We start from the raw sequence: 17,299 nt of genomic DNA on the forward strand, positions 1-17,299 counted from the left end.
ACTTATTGAAAAAAATAAAATAAAATGTAAGATGAAAGTTATCCATTTTTTGTCTAAGTGAGTCGCGACTTATGCTGGTCTGGTCAGGCTAGGCGGGCGCCTCAGTAGGTCTAGATGTCATTTCTTAATTTTCAAACGTCTAGGCATTAATCAGATCGGTGACTAGCCGCCTAGCGCCTAGGCGGGGACTTTTGGAACAATGAACATTAGTAGGCACATGATATATGATAAGTTAATATTCCAAAATCCCAACTGAATTTCCAAGCAATCCATAAGTAACTAGGAGACATTAGGTACCAATGGGATTTCTCCCAATAGGTGCGGTAGTTAAAGAAAATATTCCAACACCAAGTCATTATTGTGGCAAATGACTGTTTGATAAAGAAAATGTATAAGTGCATTAAACAATCATGCTGGTAGCGTGTTCAAAAGAAAAAAAATATAGAGTTGAGAGAATGAGAGACAAATTAGAAAAATCAAAAGTGTCATTTTCTTATATTATTGGGTTGGAGTTACTTGAAGTCTAAACCCAATTTCCAATTTGTCTTTGAATTAAGTTATGGATTATTTTGAAGCCATAAACTTTATTTTTTAGTGAATTTCACCATGGGCATCCAAAAACTCAGAATCATCTTTGATGTTATTTATGTTAAATATTTTCTCATTTGAAAAAGGATCGGAGTAGCCCAACCAGTCTATTGTTCTGTGCATGGATCTAGCTAGTACGTATGCACTTTTGACATTGTGAATAACATCACACATTTTTTATATTATTCTGTTTATAATTATGTTATATGGTGATTTTGTTTAATATGTTAGGCATGCTTGGTTGTTTTGAGGCAATACTTTTGAAACATGTTAGAAACAACTTCCCAAAATTACGGAAGTTTTATATGTGGAGCCGGTCTCACGAGTCTCAACAACCAAGGCTTGCAAATGACCTCCTCCATCCATTCATTTTTTGTTTTAGAGAATTTTTTAAACCACGGATTTGGTGGGCTTCATACTTGAACCTGCTCATGACAAAAGGTCTAAAATATGTCTGAAACCGAAATTTAGTCCGGCCGATGTAAAAATAAAAGTACACATGGGCTACTCTGTTAGATTTGGTAGCCCACCTCTGGATAGAAGTTGAATATTTCATGTTCTAGCCACTTTTCTTGATTTTGATTTTTTCCACCCATCCATTGTGGAAGGACAATTCTTCATTTCAATTTTTTCTTATCAAACCACCAACCATAAATTTGGAGAACGTTAATAATTTTGTGTGGAATCACGTTTACAAATTACATTTCCTATAGTGAATGTAACATGCATTTAGAAAATATTAATTACATTACTGATTGCGTGTACCTATATTTTTGAAATTCATTAGATTCAGGAAAAAAAAAAGAAAGGAGAAAAAAAAAGACAATGCAATAGATTAGAATACAAAAAGATCCCTTATTCGACCCCATGCTTGAATTTGTCATTTTAAACTTAGTGGCTTCAAACCCTATTACATACTACATAATAAACTTGAAGAAAGGAAGAAAAAACCCAAAATATTACACCACATTAACAAAGTGTACCCACCAATATTTTTGTAATTAAAACCAAACTAACATCCTAGTAATTAAGCTCCATCAGTACGTGAGTAGAAAGTTAATGATCATGGAGATGGTAGAGTACTATCAAATATATCGGCAGGAGCAATGAAATAGTCCATGGAAAGCCCTGGTACATTAAACACAACATCATCAATGCTCCAAGCTTCTTCCATCCTAGTCCTTGTGTACTCCATCGACACCTCGCCACACCGGAAAACTGTGGCGATCGAGCGGCCCTGATGAGCAATGAGCACACCATCGACATCCCTATAGTCAGCAATGCTGCTTCCTATGGTGGTCTCCCAGTACACAGTTTCAGTTTCTGGGGTTTCAACTCTGGTGAGGTGTGAGTCCTCTAAATAAATGAGGAGGCCACTCTTTTGGCAAAAATATCCATACAATGCATGTCGGATCACCTCTGCAGGACCCTCACTTCTTTCCATCACAGCCGCTCGATCGGCGGAGACTTTTAGTACAAAGCAATCATCATCTCCGATTCTTTTCTCTCCCAAGCATTGTGCCTTGGCGAACAAGCTTGCTGTGCTCTTTGGATCTAGGCCCTGCAAATTAAATATAGAGATATTTATTAAATTTTTGATACCAAATGTGTAGGTAGTGTGATGAGTTTGATACCGAATGTGTATCTCAACACTTGATTTTTTTTATGGACAAACAGATTCTTATGAATTCAAGTTTTTATGGGGGCAATGCAAGCTTTCTAATTCAAAATGTATAATTTAATCAAATAATGCATTTAATCAAGGTTTTTAAAAAAATTTCCTCATTTAATTTAAAGGGTATATTCATCCCTAACAAAACATTCAACACTAAATCAAAAGAACCCTTTCTACAAAGTATTGATAATTATGATATTAAGTTGTGAAAAAAATGTTGGTATGAGCCACCGACACACTAGATCCGGCAGCACTTACTAAAGTGCAAAAGAAAAAGTTAAAGCAAGAAATAATACAGAGACACTTTAGTTCAGCATATGTGGTATTCTTGGATGTATATAATACATATGACCAGTATATGAAGTAAGAAGGGCATCACGTGCCATTCTGGTCCCTTTGGAGCTGTTAAGAAAGGGAAAAGAAAAAAAAGTCTGTAGGGAAGGCATGAAACAGTGTTTCTCTATCATTGTCAGCCAAATACCATTTTATTGGGATTGTGATTTGTTCCTTCAATCTCTATCTTTGTTTGGTAAAGGCTATTTCGAATAATTGAAGGCTACGGTTCTTCCTCTTTATAGTTCAAAATCAAAAGTAGTTTGTGGCCAAAATCATAATAGGAATCATTAACATGTAGCATTTACGAAAATTTCTTAAATATAACGAGCGTAGGTTCAGTTTTTTATTTTTATTTTTATATTTTTTATAAATTAATTAGTGGTACGATTTATGTCGGAAGATTATTGTGAGAACGGCGTTGTTTGTATACCTGTATGAGGCGGCGCAACGGGCGCTGGGGGCCTTTGGCTGCATGAGTACCCAGCCAAGGGGTGTGCCTCCAAACCGTCTTGCCATCACTACCAGCCACCACCTTGTTGCCTCCAACGACCAACTCCAAAGACCACATTCCAGGCAACATCTGCCAAAGAACAAAGCACCCGTTTTCCCCACTTCTTGTTCCCAATGTCTTCACATTTCTTCCTGCAGAAACCTCCGTTTCACAGCAAACCATCTTCACGCTCCCACTTGCATACATGTTTTTGTTACACTTCTGTTGCTTCAAGCACCCCGTGGCTGCCAAATACTGCTGTATAAGGTAATGCGCTATGGAAGTTTCCTACATATTATTAAAAAAAATAAAAAAATAAAAAAAAACCTAAATTAAACAATATATACCAAAAAATTGAGAGAACATTCGCTCATGCATTTGAGGTTCTGCGCTCAACACCCCTCTGTTCTAGTATCGCTTATATAAGATAATGACAATGATAATATAATGTTGGGTTTTTACTTACAAATGGGATGTCTTTAATGTGAAGGAGGTGATGATCAATTGGGTCATTGGCTTGCGGGATTGGAGCGAGAGGACAGCCTAAAACACCAAGCAAGAGCCTCAAGTCTTGTCCTTTGGCTGGAATAGTACCACCACTGCCATATCCCGAGGCTGACAAATTAGTCCCGTGACTAGGAGGACCACCCTTTTGTGCCCTAAACCATTCACGAATGACTTCCCAAGAGCTCTCCTTTTTGCCACCTTCCTCTTGCATTTCCGGGTCTGGCCCTTCCATGAGTGGCGTCAGTGGCTGCGGACACCATATCTGCTTCTTCCTTGCTTTAGAAGCCATAGTTGTTTGATTTGGAAGATGAAGATACATGGTTGAAGAGAAAGATGGAAAGAAGGAATGGATTAATTAATGTAGGTTTGGAGTTGTGAGGTTTTAAAAGAGAGGGAGATCATATTATGGGAAGGTTGGATTGGAAGAGAGCGAGGAGGGAGGGATTGTATGGGTATGAGAGAGACAAAAGGGACAGCTTGTCTGTCCAAGAGTTGATGTCAGGAAAATCAAAATTTTAAATTAAATTTGTAAATTAAATAATATATCATTAATACAAAATAAGCATGTTAATCGATATTTAATTAATAATTTAATTATTTGTTTTACCAAATTTAATTTAAAATTTTAGTTACTATAATATTACCATACGATAAAACCACACTATCGCATGTTGGCCTGTCTATTACTTTATTCTTGCTCTCTTTAGGTGTCTCTCTCTTGTCGTTTTATTTCTATATTCATTATTCTCCTTCTTGAGCCGCTCAAAGCCTCTCTTCTTACCGGCTTATTTGGGTTGGCCTGTCTCTATTTCATGTCTTAACCAGTGAAGGACCCTTATGCCCTTTCTAGAAAATTATGGAGTATTATTTCTTATTCTGGTTTTTGGCAAGTGCAAACATAGAGTTGCTAAATGGCATATATCGTTTTATACCATAGTTTGTGTATATGGTTGTAGTACGAACACAATGACAATAATTTAGTTTTTGGTAATACAAACATGTGCATGGAGCCTAGTTCGTTCCTCTGGATCCCGGAATCCTATGGAAGTCGAAAAACATATAAAGAACGTTTCTGGAGGACCTTATGGCATTCTAGTATGCAATCTTGAGTATGTCAACAAACTGTTCGATAAAATGACTTTTAGGTAGAATTTGGCAAGCCTTGGCAAGTGATGCTCAATAGATCTTGAGACAAGTCTTACCAACACGCCTGGGCCAAGTGATGCTCGGCATCAGGCAATGAAAGTTGTCGATAGAACTAAGAAGATAACGACATACCTATCAAGTGCACGACTAAATGTCTGAATGAAAAATTGAAAAAAAATCGGACGACGTTGAATCTTTTACATTGAGACCTCATGAGGACTAATAACAACAACAACTATAAACCATTTAGCAATGTTATAAGAAGAATTTTCAAACTAAAATATAAGAAGATTGATCATGTTCAATTAACATATGGATGAACGTTGGGTAAATGCGTAATCGAGAGTATTTTTTCTCGTAAATTTACACAAGGTTATTATGGTAACCTAGGCTGAATGCATGCAGGCTTTGCACCCAATCACATATAGGACAAATCTACCAAATCTTCTTTTACATATTAATTAATTACTCCAAGTCTCAGATCAGTTATCAAAATCAAATCCAAAAACAAGGATCTGCCTCTCATCTTTTGATTCTTTTCTCGGTCAAAACAATAAACACGTATTCACACTTACCAAAGTGGGCCCTCCCAACCCACAGAATATATATGATACCAATTTTTCGCATGATAGAAGAGTTAACATTAACCCTAATTTGTCAACGTGGCAGGGCTATCGAGCTCTGATGGGGATAGTGAGGAGAAGATGGCCGGCTGTCGAGCTCTGATGGGGATAGTGGGGAGAAGGTGGGGCCTGCAAGAGTCGGGGCCGGATGCTGGTCCCAAATCCAATTTGACAAATACAAATGAAATGAAATGAGCAAGGCAACTGGTGGTGGTGGTGGTGGAAGGTCGGCATCAAAGAAAAGGAAATATGACTGATTGAGGAGAGGTTGGGTGTGTGTGAGTGGTGGTGGAGCGGCGGATGTGATGGGTTTAAGGTCTGGGTGATCTTTCAAGCCAAGCTCTCTCTTTGTTTGTTGGTATAATACTAGAAAACGTTCAAGTGTGGTTTTCATTGGTTGGGAGGGGCTTGTAATTGCCATATTGACTTAGATCCTCATGGAAGTGTGCATTTCAGCCGATGCGGCATATGAATTTAGTATGCCAAGCTTGTCCATTATCGTCAATGTCTTGAGACTTTTGAATCTTTACCCAAAACATGTGTATCTCAATGCTAAAAAATAACTAGCTAGGAACTTAGGGCTTGGGTTCGTGTTTGGTCCAAAGTTTAACATAATGTTATGGTTTGTCTTAGCTTTCTCATCGTACCGAAGAAGTACATTTAGATGCGAAAATAACTAAACAGAAAAAGGAAGTTTGAACATGTGTCGAGTTCTGACCCTGCCACATCTGTTTTGTGGGGGACTCCTCACTCACCTTTGAGTGACACTTTGACTGAATATAGTCATTCCACATGTGATTTGGGCCCCATCTCATAACCTTGTAACTCCTTAACTCAGATTCAGAATTTATACTCCATATTTCTTTTGTATGATCATTTTGCCTCTATGTCATATTTCGGGCCCCAAAACGTTTTGTTTAGTTCAGTAATCCCAAACTGAATCGGCTTTAATTTATATATACTAGCATATAGGCACACATAAAGTGTATAAGAAATTTTTTTTATTTTTGTTTTTGAAATAGAAGGAAAGAGGAAGAGAGTGATAGAGAATGTGAGAGTGAGAAGTTTTTTTTTTAATTTTTTAATTTTTTTTAATTAGAGATATGTTAGAATTACATGTAGGTGAGACTTTGAAAAAAAAAAAACAGCAAAATTTGGTTGTGTGAAATTACATTTCTACCCTATATTTCTTATTCATGTTCTGTTTTAATTAGATAGTTAAACTGGTAATTTCATAGGATTTTGATTGACAATGAGTGTTTTATTAATCAGTAGATATATATATATATATATTTATATAAATTAATTATATTTTACATATGTTTGAGAAGATGATGGCCATTGGATGAATTTAAATCCATTCTCGACTTCCCTCTCTCCCTCTCACTCTATGTCCTCCATCTTCGAAACCCCCTTGTAAGGCTATGACCTCATTCTTCAACTCCACAACCAGATCGGAAACCCTAACGGGTCCAATTGTTCATTTCAATTCCAGTTGAAATAAATGTATGATTGATGTTTTTCCTAGTGTAATTGCGTTTAATTCCTCATTTTTGAAATTAGGGTTTTTAAAATTTTGAATTAGGCTTTTTGATTTTGGGTTATGTATTTGGGGCATCTGTTGGAATTATGGCTTCAACTCCACAGCTTATCGGCCGAAACCAAAAAAACCTCATTTATTTCCTGACCCGGCCCAAAACACATTTTGGGATTCTAAAAGTTTCGGTTCGGGATCGGGACATAAAATACGGGCTGACATTTTCGAGATCAGGATTCGGGGTTGGTTTTTGGTTCGGGTCCCAAAACGAAACCGGCCCTTTACTTGAATACATTTTTGAAATTAAGTGAAAGTGCATACCTTGTGTCTATGAGGAAACATCTGCAAGAAGGTAACTACAGATTCATTTTATCTGGTTCCATTTAATTAAATGAAATTTGACTCGTGGATGATTAATCTGTTAAATTAGTGTGTCGTAAGAATACGTGTGAAAAATAAATTAAAAGTCTGTGCATTTAGTTACTTCTGGTGAAGATGCTCTGCTGATCCAACCCCTTTTGGCCTCAATCCAAACATGGAAGACCCAGAAACTCTGAGGACCAATCTCCTCAATTCCCTAGTTCAAATAATTGTGCAAAATCAATCAAGTTTGGGTGGAAACAATTCCTCCAAGGCATTCTTGTCTCTTTGGCATCACTCTTTGATGGCCAACAAACCTTCATCAGTGTCGACACATATGCCATCCCTACATCGCACTGCTCCACCACCGCCACCACCACCACCTCATGCACCACAAGCTCCAACATCTGTGACCTGGCCGACTCTGATTGGTCCTGGAATTCAACATCCTCCACCACAATCATATCTGATTGGAGCCTCCAATGCTCCATCTCATTCATCAGAGGCCTCCCTCTCCCTGCCTCCTCCTACTTCTTGGGCGGTGTGGTTGGTGGGTTTCTCCTCCAGTTTTATATTGTTTTCACTTTATACACTTCATAAATTCTTCATCATCTCTTCCTCCTCTGCTCCACCACCCTCCTTCACCCAATGACGGACTCAAGATTTTCCTTTTGTGAGACCAAATTTAAAAGTACGTAAAATTTAGATTGGATTTGAAATCTCTACATGCATTCCAACTTCCATTTATTTTTTCAGAAATGTTCGATCTTGCACCCTATCATAAACAATTGAAACTTTTTCTCTAACGAGGGCAACAACACAACCCCTACTAGTTTCACATACGTTTGTATATATATTTTTTCTCCATCTCTAAATCAATGATAAAGCTAAAAATTAAAACAAATGGTACCAAATAGCTTCCAAATAAACTAAATTTGTACTTATAAATAGAGCAGCTAGAGTTTTAAAACTTTTTGTTTCAATTTTCCAAAAAAAAAAAAAAAAAAAAAAAAAAAAAAAAAAAGCCAAACAAACCACGGTGACGCGGTCGCTGATATGACATCGTTAAAAGTGGACGTCCTACTAGTGTTTGCATGGCGACAATTTCTATTTTTACTGTGTAATTGTGTAAGTTGACAGTCTCGCTCTCATCTCCTATTATCACGGTTATCTGATTATCTTTATCCTCGATTCTCGTCATGGTAATCTTTACCTCCTCATCTCCTTCTCATTTATAAAACCACGGTACTCCTATTATTTTGAACAACCTCCTCAATCCTCACCGCCATTTTTCTCACTCATCCTCACTCCTAATTGCACCCATTTTCTCGATCCAGAACTACTTTTTGCAACAATGGCCAAAAACCCATGAGTCAATATTAGGAAAAAAGGAATGTAAATAATAGGAGTCCTTTTTAAGTAGGTTTGTATTAAAGCTTTTGTTTCCTTGTGGAACGTAGATTGTACATGTATATATTTCAGAATAAGTAATACAAGAAATATTCCAGTAAAAGTTCTATTTGGTATCAGAGCCAAAAACCCTAGTTTTCTTTTCCGCTATGCTTGGTTGACCTAATTTCTGCAAATCTTCTGCAGAAAAACAGTGTTGCCGTGTGGGTGTGGTACTGCTGTGTATTGCTGTGCTGTTGTGTATTGCTGCCGTGTGTGCAGTCTGCTTCTGTCTATTGTTGTGCCTTGCTGCTGCTGTGCCTTGCTGCTGTACTTGTCTACTGCTTGTCTGTTCTACGGTATTGGTGTGTTCTCTGCACAGTTTTGTCTGTGTGGTGTGGTTGCGTGTCCTGCACAGTTTTTTGCCTGTGTGGTGTGGTTGCGTGTACGTATATCGTGTTTTTTTTTTGGGTTGATTTGGTGATTTGGTGAGCAAAACCGAATGGACTCAGGAGGCAGTGGCGTGATGCGGTTAGAGGGCAGTAACTCAACCAATAATCAAGTCGTGAATCCTATCGTTATTCAGAGTGATGCGTCTGCTGTACCCAATACCGTGAAGTTAAATGGATCAAATTATCCTCTTTGGTCCAAGGTTTTGGAGATGCACATTGCTGGACGCGGTAGGAAGGGCTTTGTGACTGGGAGTATCAAGGAGCCGGCTGAAGCTAGTGCTGAGTATGAGACGTGGGAGACAGGGAATGCAATAGTAAAAGGGTGGTTGATCAACTCCATGGAACCTACTATTATGGGTTTTTTCATTCACCTACGTACTGCTAAAGAAGTGTGGGAAGAGGTAGCTCAGACCTACTATGATGGGTCAGATATTTCTCAGATTTATGAATTAAAGGTTAAATCGTTCAGACTCCGTCAAGAGGGTCGGCCAGTTGGTGTGTATTATGCTGATCTCAAGTCCGTTTGGCAGGAGTTAGATCAGCAGAGACCAATCCGGATGGTATGTGCTGTGGATCTCAAGACGCTTCGAGAAGAAGTTCAGATTGATCGTGTGTACGCTTTTTTGGCGGGATTGGATGATGTGTTTGATAAAGTGCGTAGTGATATTTTACGTACTCAATCTTTACCTTCTGTTGAAGAGGTGTTTTCTGTTGTTCGACGTGAAGCTCAACGACATGCTACCATGATGGGTGGAAGTAACAATCAAGGAGGGTTGCCGTCCATGGCAATGATCTCTCGGCCGGCTGGTATAAATCGTTCTAGTAATTCTTCTAATCAATCTTTAAATTCTCGTCCCTTCAACCGAGAAAATAAAGATGATTTGAAGTGTAATTTCTGTGGACAAACCCGTCATACTGAGGATACATGCTTTACTAAGCATGGAGTGCCTGATTGGTTCCCAGAGTTAAAGAAAAAATTGCGTGCCAAGGAGCGTGGAGCAGCCGGGTCCAGTGGAGGCCGTGCCTCCCTTGCTGCGGCTACACCTACTGTTCAGGAAGCCGTGCCTAGCCCCGGTGACTCTGGTCAGAATTTGTTGACTCGTACTCAGGGTGCCTCGTCGTCCGACACAGGTACCATGTGACATGTTCTCTTAGCCTCCGAGAAACAGCACCATACAGGTTGGATTCTGGACTCTGGGGCAACAGATCATATGACATATGATAAAAATATGTTTCAATACATGACTACATCTCACAGGAAAAATATATCCACTGCCAATGGTACTTTGGCACCCGTGTGTGGTGCCGGCACTATGCATCTCACCCCGTCACTTCCTTTACATCATTGCTTGCTTGTTCCGTCTTTATCCCATCACCTATTATCCATACCACAGGTTACTGAACAATTGGATTGTGTTGTTCTAATGTATCCGTCTTTTTGTCTACTCCAGGATATTCAGACCAAGGAGATAATTGGGCGTGACACTAAGAGAGAGGGGTTGTACTACGTGGACGACGTCGTCTCTGGAAGAGCAAATGCAGTTTGCGCGTCCCGGTCTAGTAATTTACAAGCAGTGTGGTTGTTGCATCGTCGGTTAGGCCATGCATCTTTTGGGTATTTAAGGCATATGTTACCTAGTTTATTTAGTGGAATAAATGAATCAGACTTACATTGTGAAGTATGTATTCTTGCTAAAAGCCATCGTGCTTCTTTTCCGCCTAGTATGAATAAAAGAGCTTTACCGTTTGAACTTGTGCACTCTGATGTTTGGGGACCATTTCCGGTTATTACTTCTTCTGGGATTAAGTGGTTTGTTACGTTTGTTGATGATTGCACTCGTATGACGTGGCTATATGTGTTACAAAATAAGAGTGATGTTGGTATGGTATTTCGGAATTTTTCTCAAATGCTTCGGACCCAATACTTCTCTGTGATTAAAGTTCTTCGTTCTGATAATGGTGGTGAATATATTAATCGTGAGTTGTCATAGTTTCTTGGTGATCAAGGCATTCTCCATGAAACAACTTGCCCCTATACTCCACAGCAAAACGGGGTGGCTGAACGGAAAAATCGCCATATCTTAGAAACGGCACGTGCACTACTTCTGGGTGCTTCTGTTCCTAAGGTTTTTTGGCATGAAGCTGTTACTTATGCCGTCTACGTGATTAATCGTATGCCCTCTCGGGTGGTTCATTTTCAAACTCCGTTTCAAGTCCTCACTCAACATGTTCCTGTGGTGTCTTCTCATACTCTCCAACCCCGGGTCTTTGGGTGTGTGGCGTACGTGCATATTCAGAAAATTCATCGCACTAAGTTGGATCTGTGTGCACTTCGCTGTGTGTTTGTTGGTTTCTCATCTCACCACTATAAATGTTATCACCTTGCGACTCGTCATATGTATGTTACCATGGATGTGACCTTCTCTGAATCAGAGTATTTTTATGCTCCCGTATCTTCATTTTCAGATCCCCAGGGGGAGAGCTCTAGTGATGATCTGAAATGGTTGGACTTGGAAGGAATCCCTGTGGTTGATGCCGTGCATAATGGGGCAGTGATTATACATGCCGAGAATGATAAATCTGCAATTGTTGCCGAGAGCAGCATGCAGTCAGGACCGGTTCCAGATGAGAGTGATCCCGAGAGTGATAAATCTCCAACAGTCACCGAGAGCAGCATGCAGTCAGGACAGGTTGTTGACGAGCCTACTAATGTACCCCCCTCTCTCTCTAGCTCCACAGTGCTGCCCAATGAATCTTCTCTGGATATACCTGAGGTACGTATTGTGGATGATTATGTAACTAATACAAGTAATGATGTAAATACATATAAGCTACCACCGAGACAAAATCGGGGTGTGCCTCCTAACAGGTTTTCTCCGGAAGGCAAAGTGAAGTATCCAATAGCCAACTATGTCTCATGCAATGGTCTTGCACCAGAGCGCAAGACTTTGGTGGACAATATGGAGGCTACTCAAGTACCAACCCGTGTGAAGGAGGCTCTAAAGGATCAAAAATGGGCAAACGCAATGGATGAAGAAATGTTGGCGCTACAGAAGAATAATACCTGGGAGGTGACGTCTTTACCAGAGGGAAAAAAAACAGTTGGCTGTCGTTGGGTGTTTACTGTCAAATACAAAGCCAATGGATCAATCGACAGGTACAAAGCAAGGTTGGTAGCTAAAGGATACACCCAAACATATGGTGTAGATTTTCAAGAAACGTTCTCTCCGGTTGCCAAGATGAATACGGTACGAGTTCTGATATCTTTAGATGCTAATATGAATTGGCCATTAAAACAGTTTGATGTGAAAAATGCCTTTCTTCATGGGAACTTGGAGGAAGAAGTATATATGGATTTTCCTCCTGGGTACAGTGCTGGTAGAAGTACCAGAGTATGTCGGTTGCGTAAGTCTCTTTATGGGCTTAAGCAATCGCCTCGTGCATGGTTTGATAAGTTTACTCAAGTTATGAAAAAGATTGGGTATTACCAAAGTCATTCTGATCATACATTGTTTGTCAAACGGAGACAGGAAAAAGTGACGGCCTTAATCATCTATGTAGATGACATGATTATTACTGGGGATGATTGTGATGAGATTTCAAGGCTGCAGAGAAATCTTGCGGCTGAGTTTGAAATGAAGAACCTAGGGGATTTGAAGTATTTTCTTGGAGTCGAAGTTGCTCGATCGTCGAAAGGTATTTTCTTGTCACAACGTAAGTATGTTTTGGATTTGTTAAAAGAAACTGGTATGCTGGGATGTAAGCCAGTTGATACTCCTATTGTTGAAAAACATCATCTATGTTTGGATCCGAATCAGAAATCGGTTGATAAGGGGAGATATCAGAGACTTGTAGGGAGACTAATTTATTTGGCTCATACACGACCAGATATTGCCTATGCAGTAAGTGTAGTAAGTCAATTTATGCATTCACCGAGTGAAGATCATATGGCTGCTGTTATGCGTATCTTAGCTTATTTAAAGTCTGCACCTGGAAAAGGAGTTCTCTATCGGAAGCATGGACATTTAAGGATTGAGGGGTTCACGGATGTTGATTGGGCAGGAAGTGTAGGTGACAGACGGTCTACTTCGGGATATTTTACTTTTGTAGGAGGCAATTTAGTCACATGGAGAAGTAAAAAACAGAAGGTAGTATCAAGATCCTCAGCTGAAGCCGAGTTTCGAGGGATGGCTCACGGCATTTGTGAGCTTCTCTGGCTTCAAAAACTTCTTGAGAGGCTTGGATTCAAGCCAAAGGAGACCATGAGACTATACTGTGATAATAAGTCAGCGAGAGATATAGCTGATAATCCGGTACAGCATGATAGAACAAAACATGTGGAAGTTGATCGACATTTTATTAAAGAGTAACTTGAAAGGAAGATTGTATCGATCCCGTTTGTGAGTTCAGATGAGCAACTTGCAGATGTTCTAACTCATGCAGTATGTAGTCGAGAGTTTGATGACTCACTTGTCAAGTTGGGCATGTGTGATATCTATACACCAACTTGAGGGGGAGTGTTGATCATGAGTCAATATTAGGAAAAAAGGAATGTAAATAATAGGAGTCCTTTTTAAGTAGGTTTGTATTAAAGCTTTTGTTTCCTTGTGGAACGTAGATTGTACATGTATATATTTCAGAATAAGTAATACAAGAAATATTCCGGTAAAAGTTCTATTCGAGTTCTTGTCACTGGTGCCGCTGGTATGGTCATATTTTTCAAAATTAACTTTCTTTTTCCAGTATTTTTCCCGGTTTGGATTTATAGAAAATGTGGATATACTGAGATGAGTTCGAAATTTCGTTTCTACTTCTTCATTGTTATGAAATCATTAAAATTGGTATTCTAGTTAATGATCAGAAAACCCAAATCTCCTCCCAAAGTCTAACACGATTATTTTACTTTCCAAGATTTCATATCATTATTATTATTAGTTTCTTGCATAGACCAAACGGAAAGACGTATAGGTTCTTTTCTTTGGAATATATAATTAATAAAAAAAATTCTGTATTTACATTATCTTGTGGACTTTGTTCTGGTATCTGATTGCCTTGTTGAAGAGGTGTCCCTGTAGGCTGTAGATTCTTTGTTTGATTGATGGTATTCTTAGAGATATATATAAACATAGGATTGGATTTGTTTTGATTTTAACGAGAATTCTTTGTTGCATGCCTGTTTGTTTTCTGAGAAAAATGGAGAGGATTGTAGTACTGCTTCAGAAAATGGAGAATATGAATGTTGTACTGATTCAGAAAAGTTTGGTTGTTCTGTTCACTATTGTCTTCTTTTGGAAGCTCATAAAATACATGTGGAGCTTCTTGAATATGGAGAAGGATCCTGTGACTGTTTTGGTCACCGGTGCTGCAGGCATGCCTGAATTTATAGCTTAATCTTGATGTCCAATTTCATGATATTGAAAATACTTGGCATACATTTGTAATAATTGTCTTTCAGTTTATTGAGATTATGAAAAGGGTCGTGCTTTTAAATGTAAAACTTGCGTAGTTCCGAAATCTTGAAAACTCGCTGAAGATTCATGCTTGATGTTGAACAGGGCAAATAGGGTATGCTATTGTACCGATGATTGCGAGGGGGGTCATGCTAGGCCCTGACCAGCCTGTAATTCTGCACATGCTTGGTATTGAACCTGCAGCTGAAGCCTTGAATGGGGTGAAAATGGAACTGATTGATGCTGCCTTTCCTCTTCTCAAAGGTATGCTTTATAATGTCTGATGTTGAACACGAATTTATCGTAAACTGATATTCCCTTTGAGGATAATTCTTATTAAACTTTACCTTGTACATGTCTGTAGGTGTTGTTGCTACAACCGATGCTCAGGAAGCTTGTAAAGATGTCAATATTGCTATTATGGTCGGCGGGTTCCCGCGGAAGGAAGGTATGGAAAGAAAGGATGTGATGTCAAAAAATGTATCAATCTACAAGGCTCAAGCTTCAGCACTAGAAAAGCATGCTGCTTCAGATGTCAAGGTGAGAAGCCGTACGAAATGCGTGTATATACTTTTTTGTTCTCTCTTTGGCGAAGAATTTTAGTAATGCGTTACCAGTTTACCGTGTAGGTTCTGGTGGTTGCCAACCCAGCAAACACTAATGCACTCATCTTGAAAGAATATGCACCTAAAATTCCAGAGAAGAACATCACATGTCTTACAAGACTAGATCATAACAGAGCTTTGGGACAAATTTCCGAGAAGCTAAACGTTCACGTTGGTGACGTGAAGAATGTTATCATCTGGGGCAATCACTCTTCAACTCAGTATCCTGATGTTAATCATGCAACTGTCACAACTAGCAGTGAAGAGAAGCCTGTCAGGGAACTTGTGGCTAATGATCAATGGTAACCCTCCTTTTTCTGACCCGAAAACACACTAAAAACATTATGAAATGAAAAAAAGGTATATAAGATGGATAGTTTTGGGAGTGTTAGAAGCTAGAAACGCTTCCCCTCCTTTACGCAAATTCTTCATCCATTTTGTGCTAATTTTTTAATAAGGGTCAACTCCATGAAATGGTGTATATTTGTTCAACCATGGAGGTACAAATTCTCCGATCTTCCAACTCATCGAACTTACTAATTTGCTTCTAATATGCTGTTATTGGTTGTTCTTTAGGTTAAATACCGAGTTCATCACCACTGTGCAGCAGCGCGGTGCAGCCATTATTAAGGCTCGGAAGCTATCAAGTGCATTATCTGCTGCAAGTTCCGCTTGTGATCACATACGTCATTGGGTTCTTGGGACTCCTAAGGTTTCTTGTTATCTTTATCAATATTATTTTCTTTCAAAGCTAGTGGCATTTTTGCTTCTTCATATAATCTATACAAATTTAATATTTCTTTGCTGTCATCCAGGGGACATGGGTTTCAATGGGAGTGTACTCTGATGGTTCTTATGGAATTCAGAAAGGCCTAATTTACTCCTTCCCTGTTACATGTGAGAAAGGACAATGGTCAATTGTGCAGGGTAAGTTATAATTTGTGTTCGTTGTTATCTTCCTTAGTGATTAAAAACCTGAGTCTTGAACTCAAATCATGCATAGGCAGCAACAAAGTACTGTCATTAAGGATAGTCAAATATCTTCATACAGTAATGGTTCTGGAAAATAAAGTTGGGATAGGTTATGGAATGCACTGAACTGATAACTTTTAGTTGCTAAAAACTTCATAGGCAATCTCAAATTAGAGTTCATGGATAGATCTAACCGCGTATCGATTCCATCGGATCATTCAGCATTCTCTATTCTAAAGTGTTCGTGAAAGTTTGCGATACGTAACAACTAATCCTCTATGAGGCTGTTTGAGTGCACTCGCTGATTGAGCGCTTTCTTATTTTTAATGCAGGACTCAAGATTGACGAGTTCTCGAGGGGGAAGTTGGATGCAACTGCAAAAGAGCTCATTGAGGAGAAATCGTTGGCCTACTCATGTCTTAATTGAAAATGAACTTTTCTTATCTCATGGAATAATGATAGGAGCCTAGGACGGGCTCAGTAATCCATCAAATAAATTAATAACACAAATTTGTTTTCTACGTAGTTGTAGACAGTATGTGATTTGTTATCCAATTGTTAGTTTTTCTTTGGCTAAATTGTTCATCACAATGCATGCACATGCTCATATCAAGTATTTACTGCAATATATTCAGAAGACCTATTTGAGAAAACATTGGATGTGATTGGGGGTTGATCACTTGGGATTTTTTTGGTTTCTATACAATGATATTATGTAGAAGGGAATTGAGCACGGACATCGGGTTCATGGGTAGATTCTCCTCATCAATTAATTACTTGTAAGTCCCTTGCAGAAACTTAAGATATAACACTGGGACTTTGTGTTGATAGAGAAATATGAAATTGGAAAATTCAACACTGGGATTGTGTCGCACAACAGCCAGTAGACAAAATGGAATAGATTGGATTAGTTGGATTCATTTTATACTGCCTCGCTGCATACAATGTGTTGCTGATTTACACAACAAACTCGTTCCCCATAAGCGTGAGGATTTGTGAGTGCAACCTTATTGGTTAGGGAGGCCTTGGTGTTTACTTTTTTCTATTTTTTTTGGGATTGCAATTTAACTTAATATTATATAGTTTGTTCTAAATGATGCATGATTTGTAGTTTGTTCTAAATGATGCACGATAGTGTTATTTAACTCATATTAAGTTTGGATGGCCGC

The 17,299-nt window shown here is 38.8% G+C and overlaps 2 protein-coding genes across 3 annotated transcripts; one reads left to right on the forward strand and one right to left on the reverse strand.

Annotated features, from left to right (window-relative positions):
- Nucleotides 1-1,423: 1,423 nt before the first annotated feature.
- LOC137727285 (uncharacterized) lies at nt 1,424-4,105 on the reverse strand. Its single transcript, XM_068466150.2, has 3 exons — nt 3,556-4,105; nt 3,030-3,377; nt 1,424-2,149 (listed from the first exon to the last, which is right to left on the reverse strand). Exons 1-3 carry the CDS (start codon nt 3,913-3,915, stop codon nt 1,652-1,654), a joined length of 1,206 nt encoding a protein of 401 aa, XP_068322251.2. The 5' UTR covers nt 3,916-4,105; the 3' UTR covers nt 1,424-1,651.
- A 9,977-nt stretch (nt 4,106-14,082) lies between these two features.
- Nucleotides 14,083-16,708, forward strand: LOC137729981 (malate dehydrogenase-like). 2 transcript variants are annotated; one of them, XM_088677269.1, is made up of 7 exons: nt 14,083-14,166; nt 14,659-14,817; nt 14,918-15,093; nt 15,183-15,460; nt 15,735-15,870; nt 15,974-16,085; nt 16,463-16,708. In XM_088677269.1, exons 2-7 carry the CDS (start codon nt 14,685-14,687, stop codon nt 16,555-16,557), a joined length of 930 nt encoding a protein of 309 aa, XP_088533395.1. In that variant the 5' UTR covers nt 14,083-14,166; nt 14,659-14,684; the 3' UTR covers nt 16,558-16,708. The 2 variants fall into 2 exon arrangements, with proteins under 2 accessions (XP_088533395.1, XP_068325143.2); XM_068469042.2 differs by having other exon boundaries at nt 14,129-14,471.
- The last annotated feature ends 591 nt before the right edge of the window (nt 16,709-17,299 follow it).

Source organism: Pyrus communis, chromosome 10 (assembly GCF_041283825.1).
Source record: "Pyrus communis isolate YQ-2024b chromosome 10, ASM4128382v1, whole genome shotgun sequence".
Taxonomy (NCBI): Eukaryota; Viridiplantae; Streptophyta; class Magnoliopsida; order Rosales; family Rosaceae; genus Pyrus; species Pyrus communis.

Bases quoted from the DNA above. Each gene is read 5' to 3' on its own strand.
- LOC137727285 (XM_068466150.2), bottom strand. From the start codon at position 3,915: ATGTATCTTCATCTTCCAAATCAAACAACTATGGCTTCTAAAGCAAGG. The intron at 3,378-3,555 runs GTAAGTAAAAAC...AATAATATGTAG, and splicing joins ACATTAAAGACATCCCATTT to GAAACTTCCATAGCGCATTA. The intron at 2,150-3,029 runs GTATACAAACAA...TTTAATTTGCAG, and splicing joins CGTTGCGCCGCCTCATACAG to GGCCTAGATCCAAAGAGCAC.
- LOC137729981 (XM_068469042.2), top strand. From the start codon at position 14,273: ATGCCTGTTTGTTTTCTGAGAAAAATGGAGAGGATTGTAGTACTGCTT. The intron at 14,472-14,658 runs GCATGCCTGAAT...GATGTTGAACAG, and splicing joins TTTGGTCACCGGTGCTGCAG to GGCAAATAGGGTATGCTATT. The intron at 16,086-16,462 runs GTAAGTTATAAT...TTTTTAATGCAG, and splicing joins ACAATGGTCAATTGTGCAGG to GACTCAAGATTGACGAGTTC.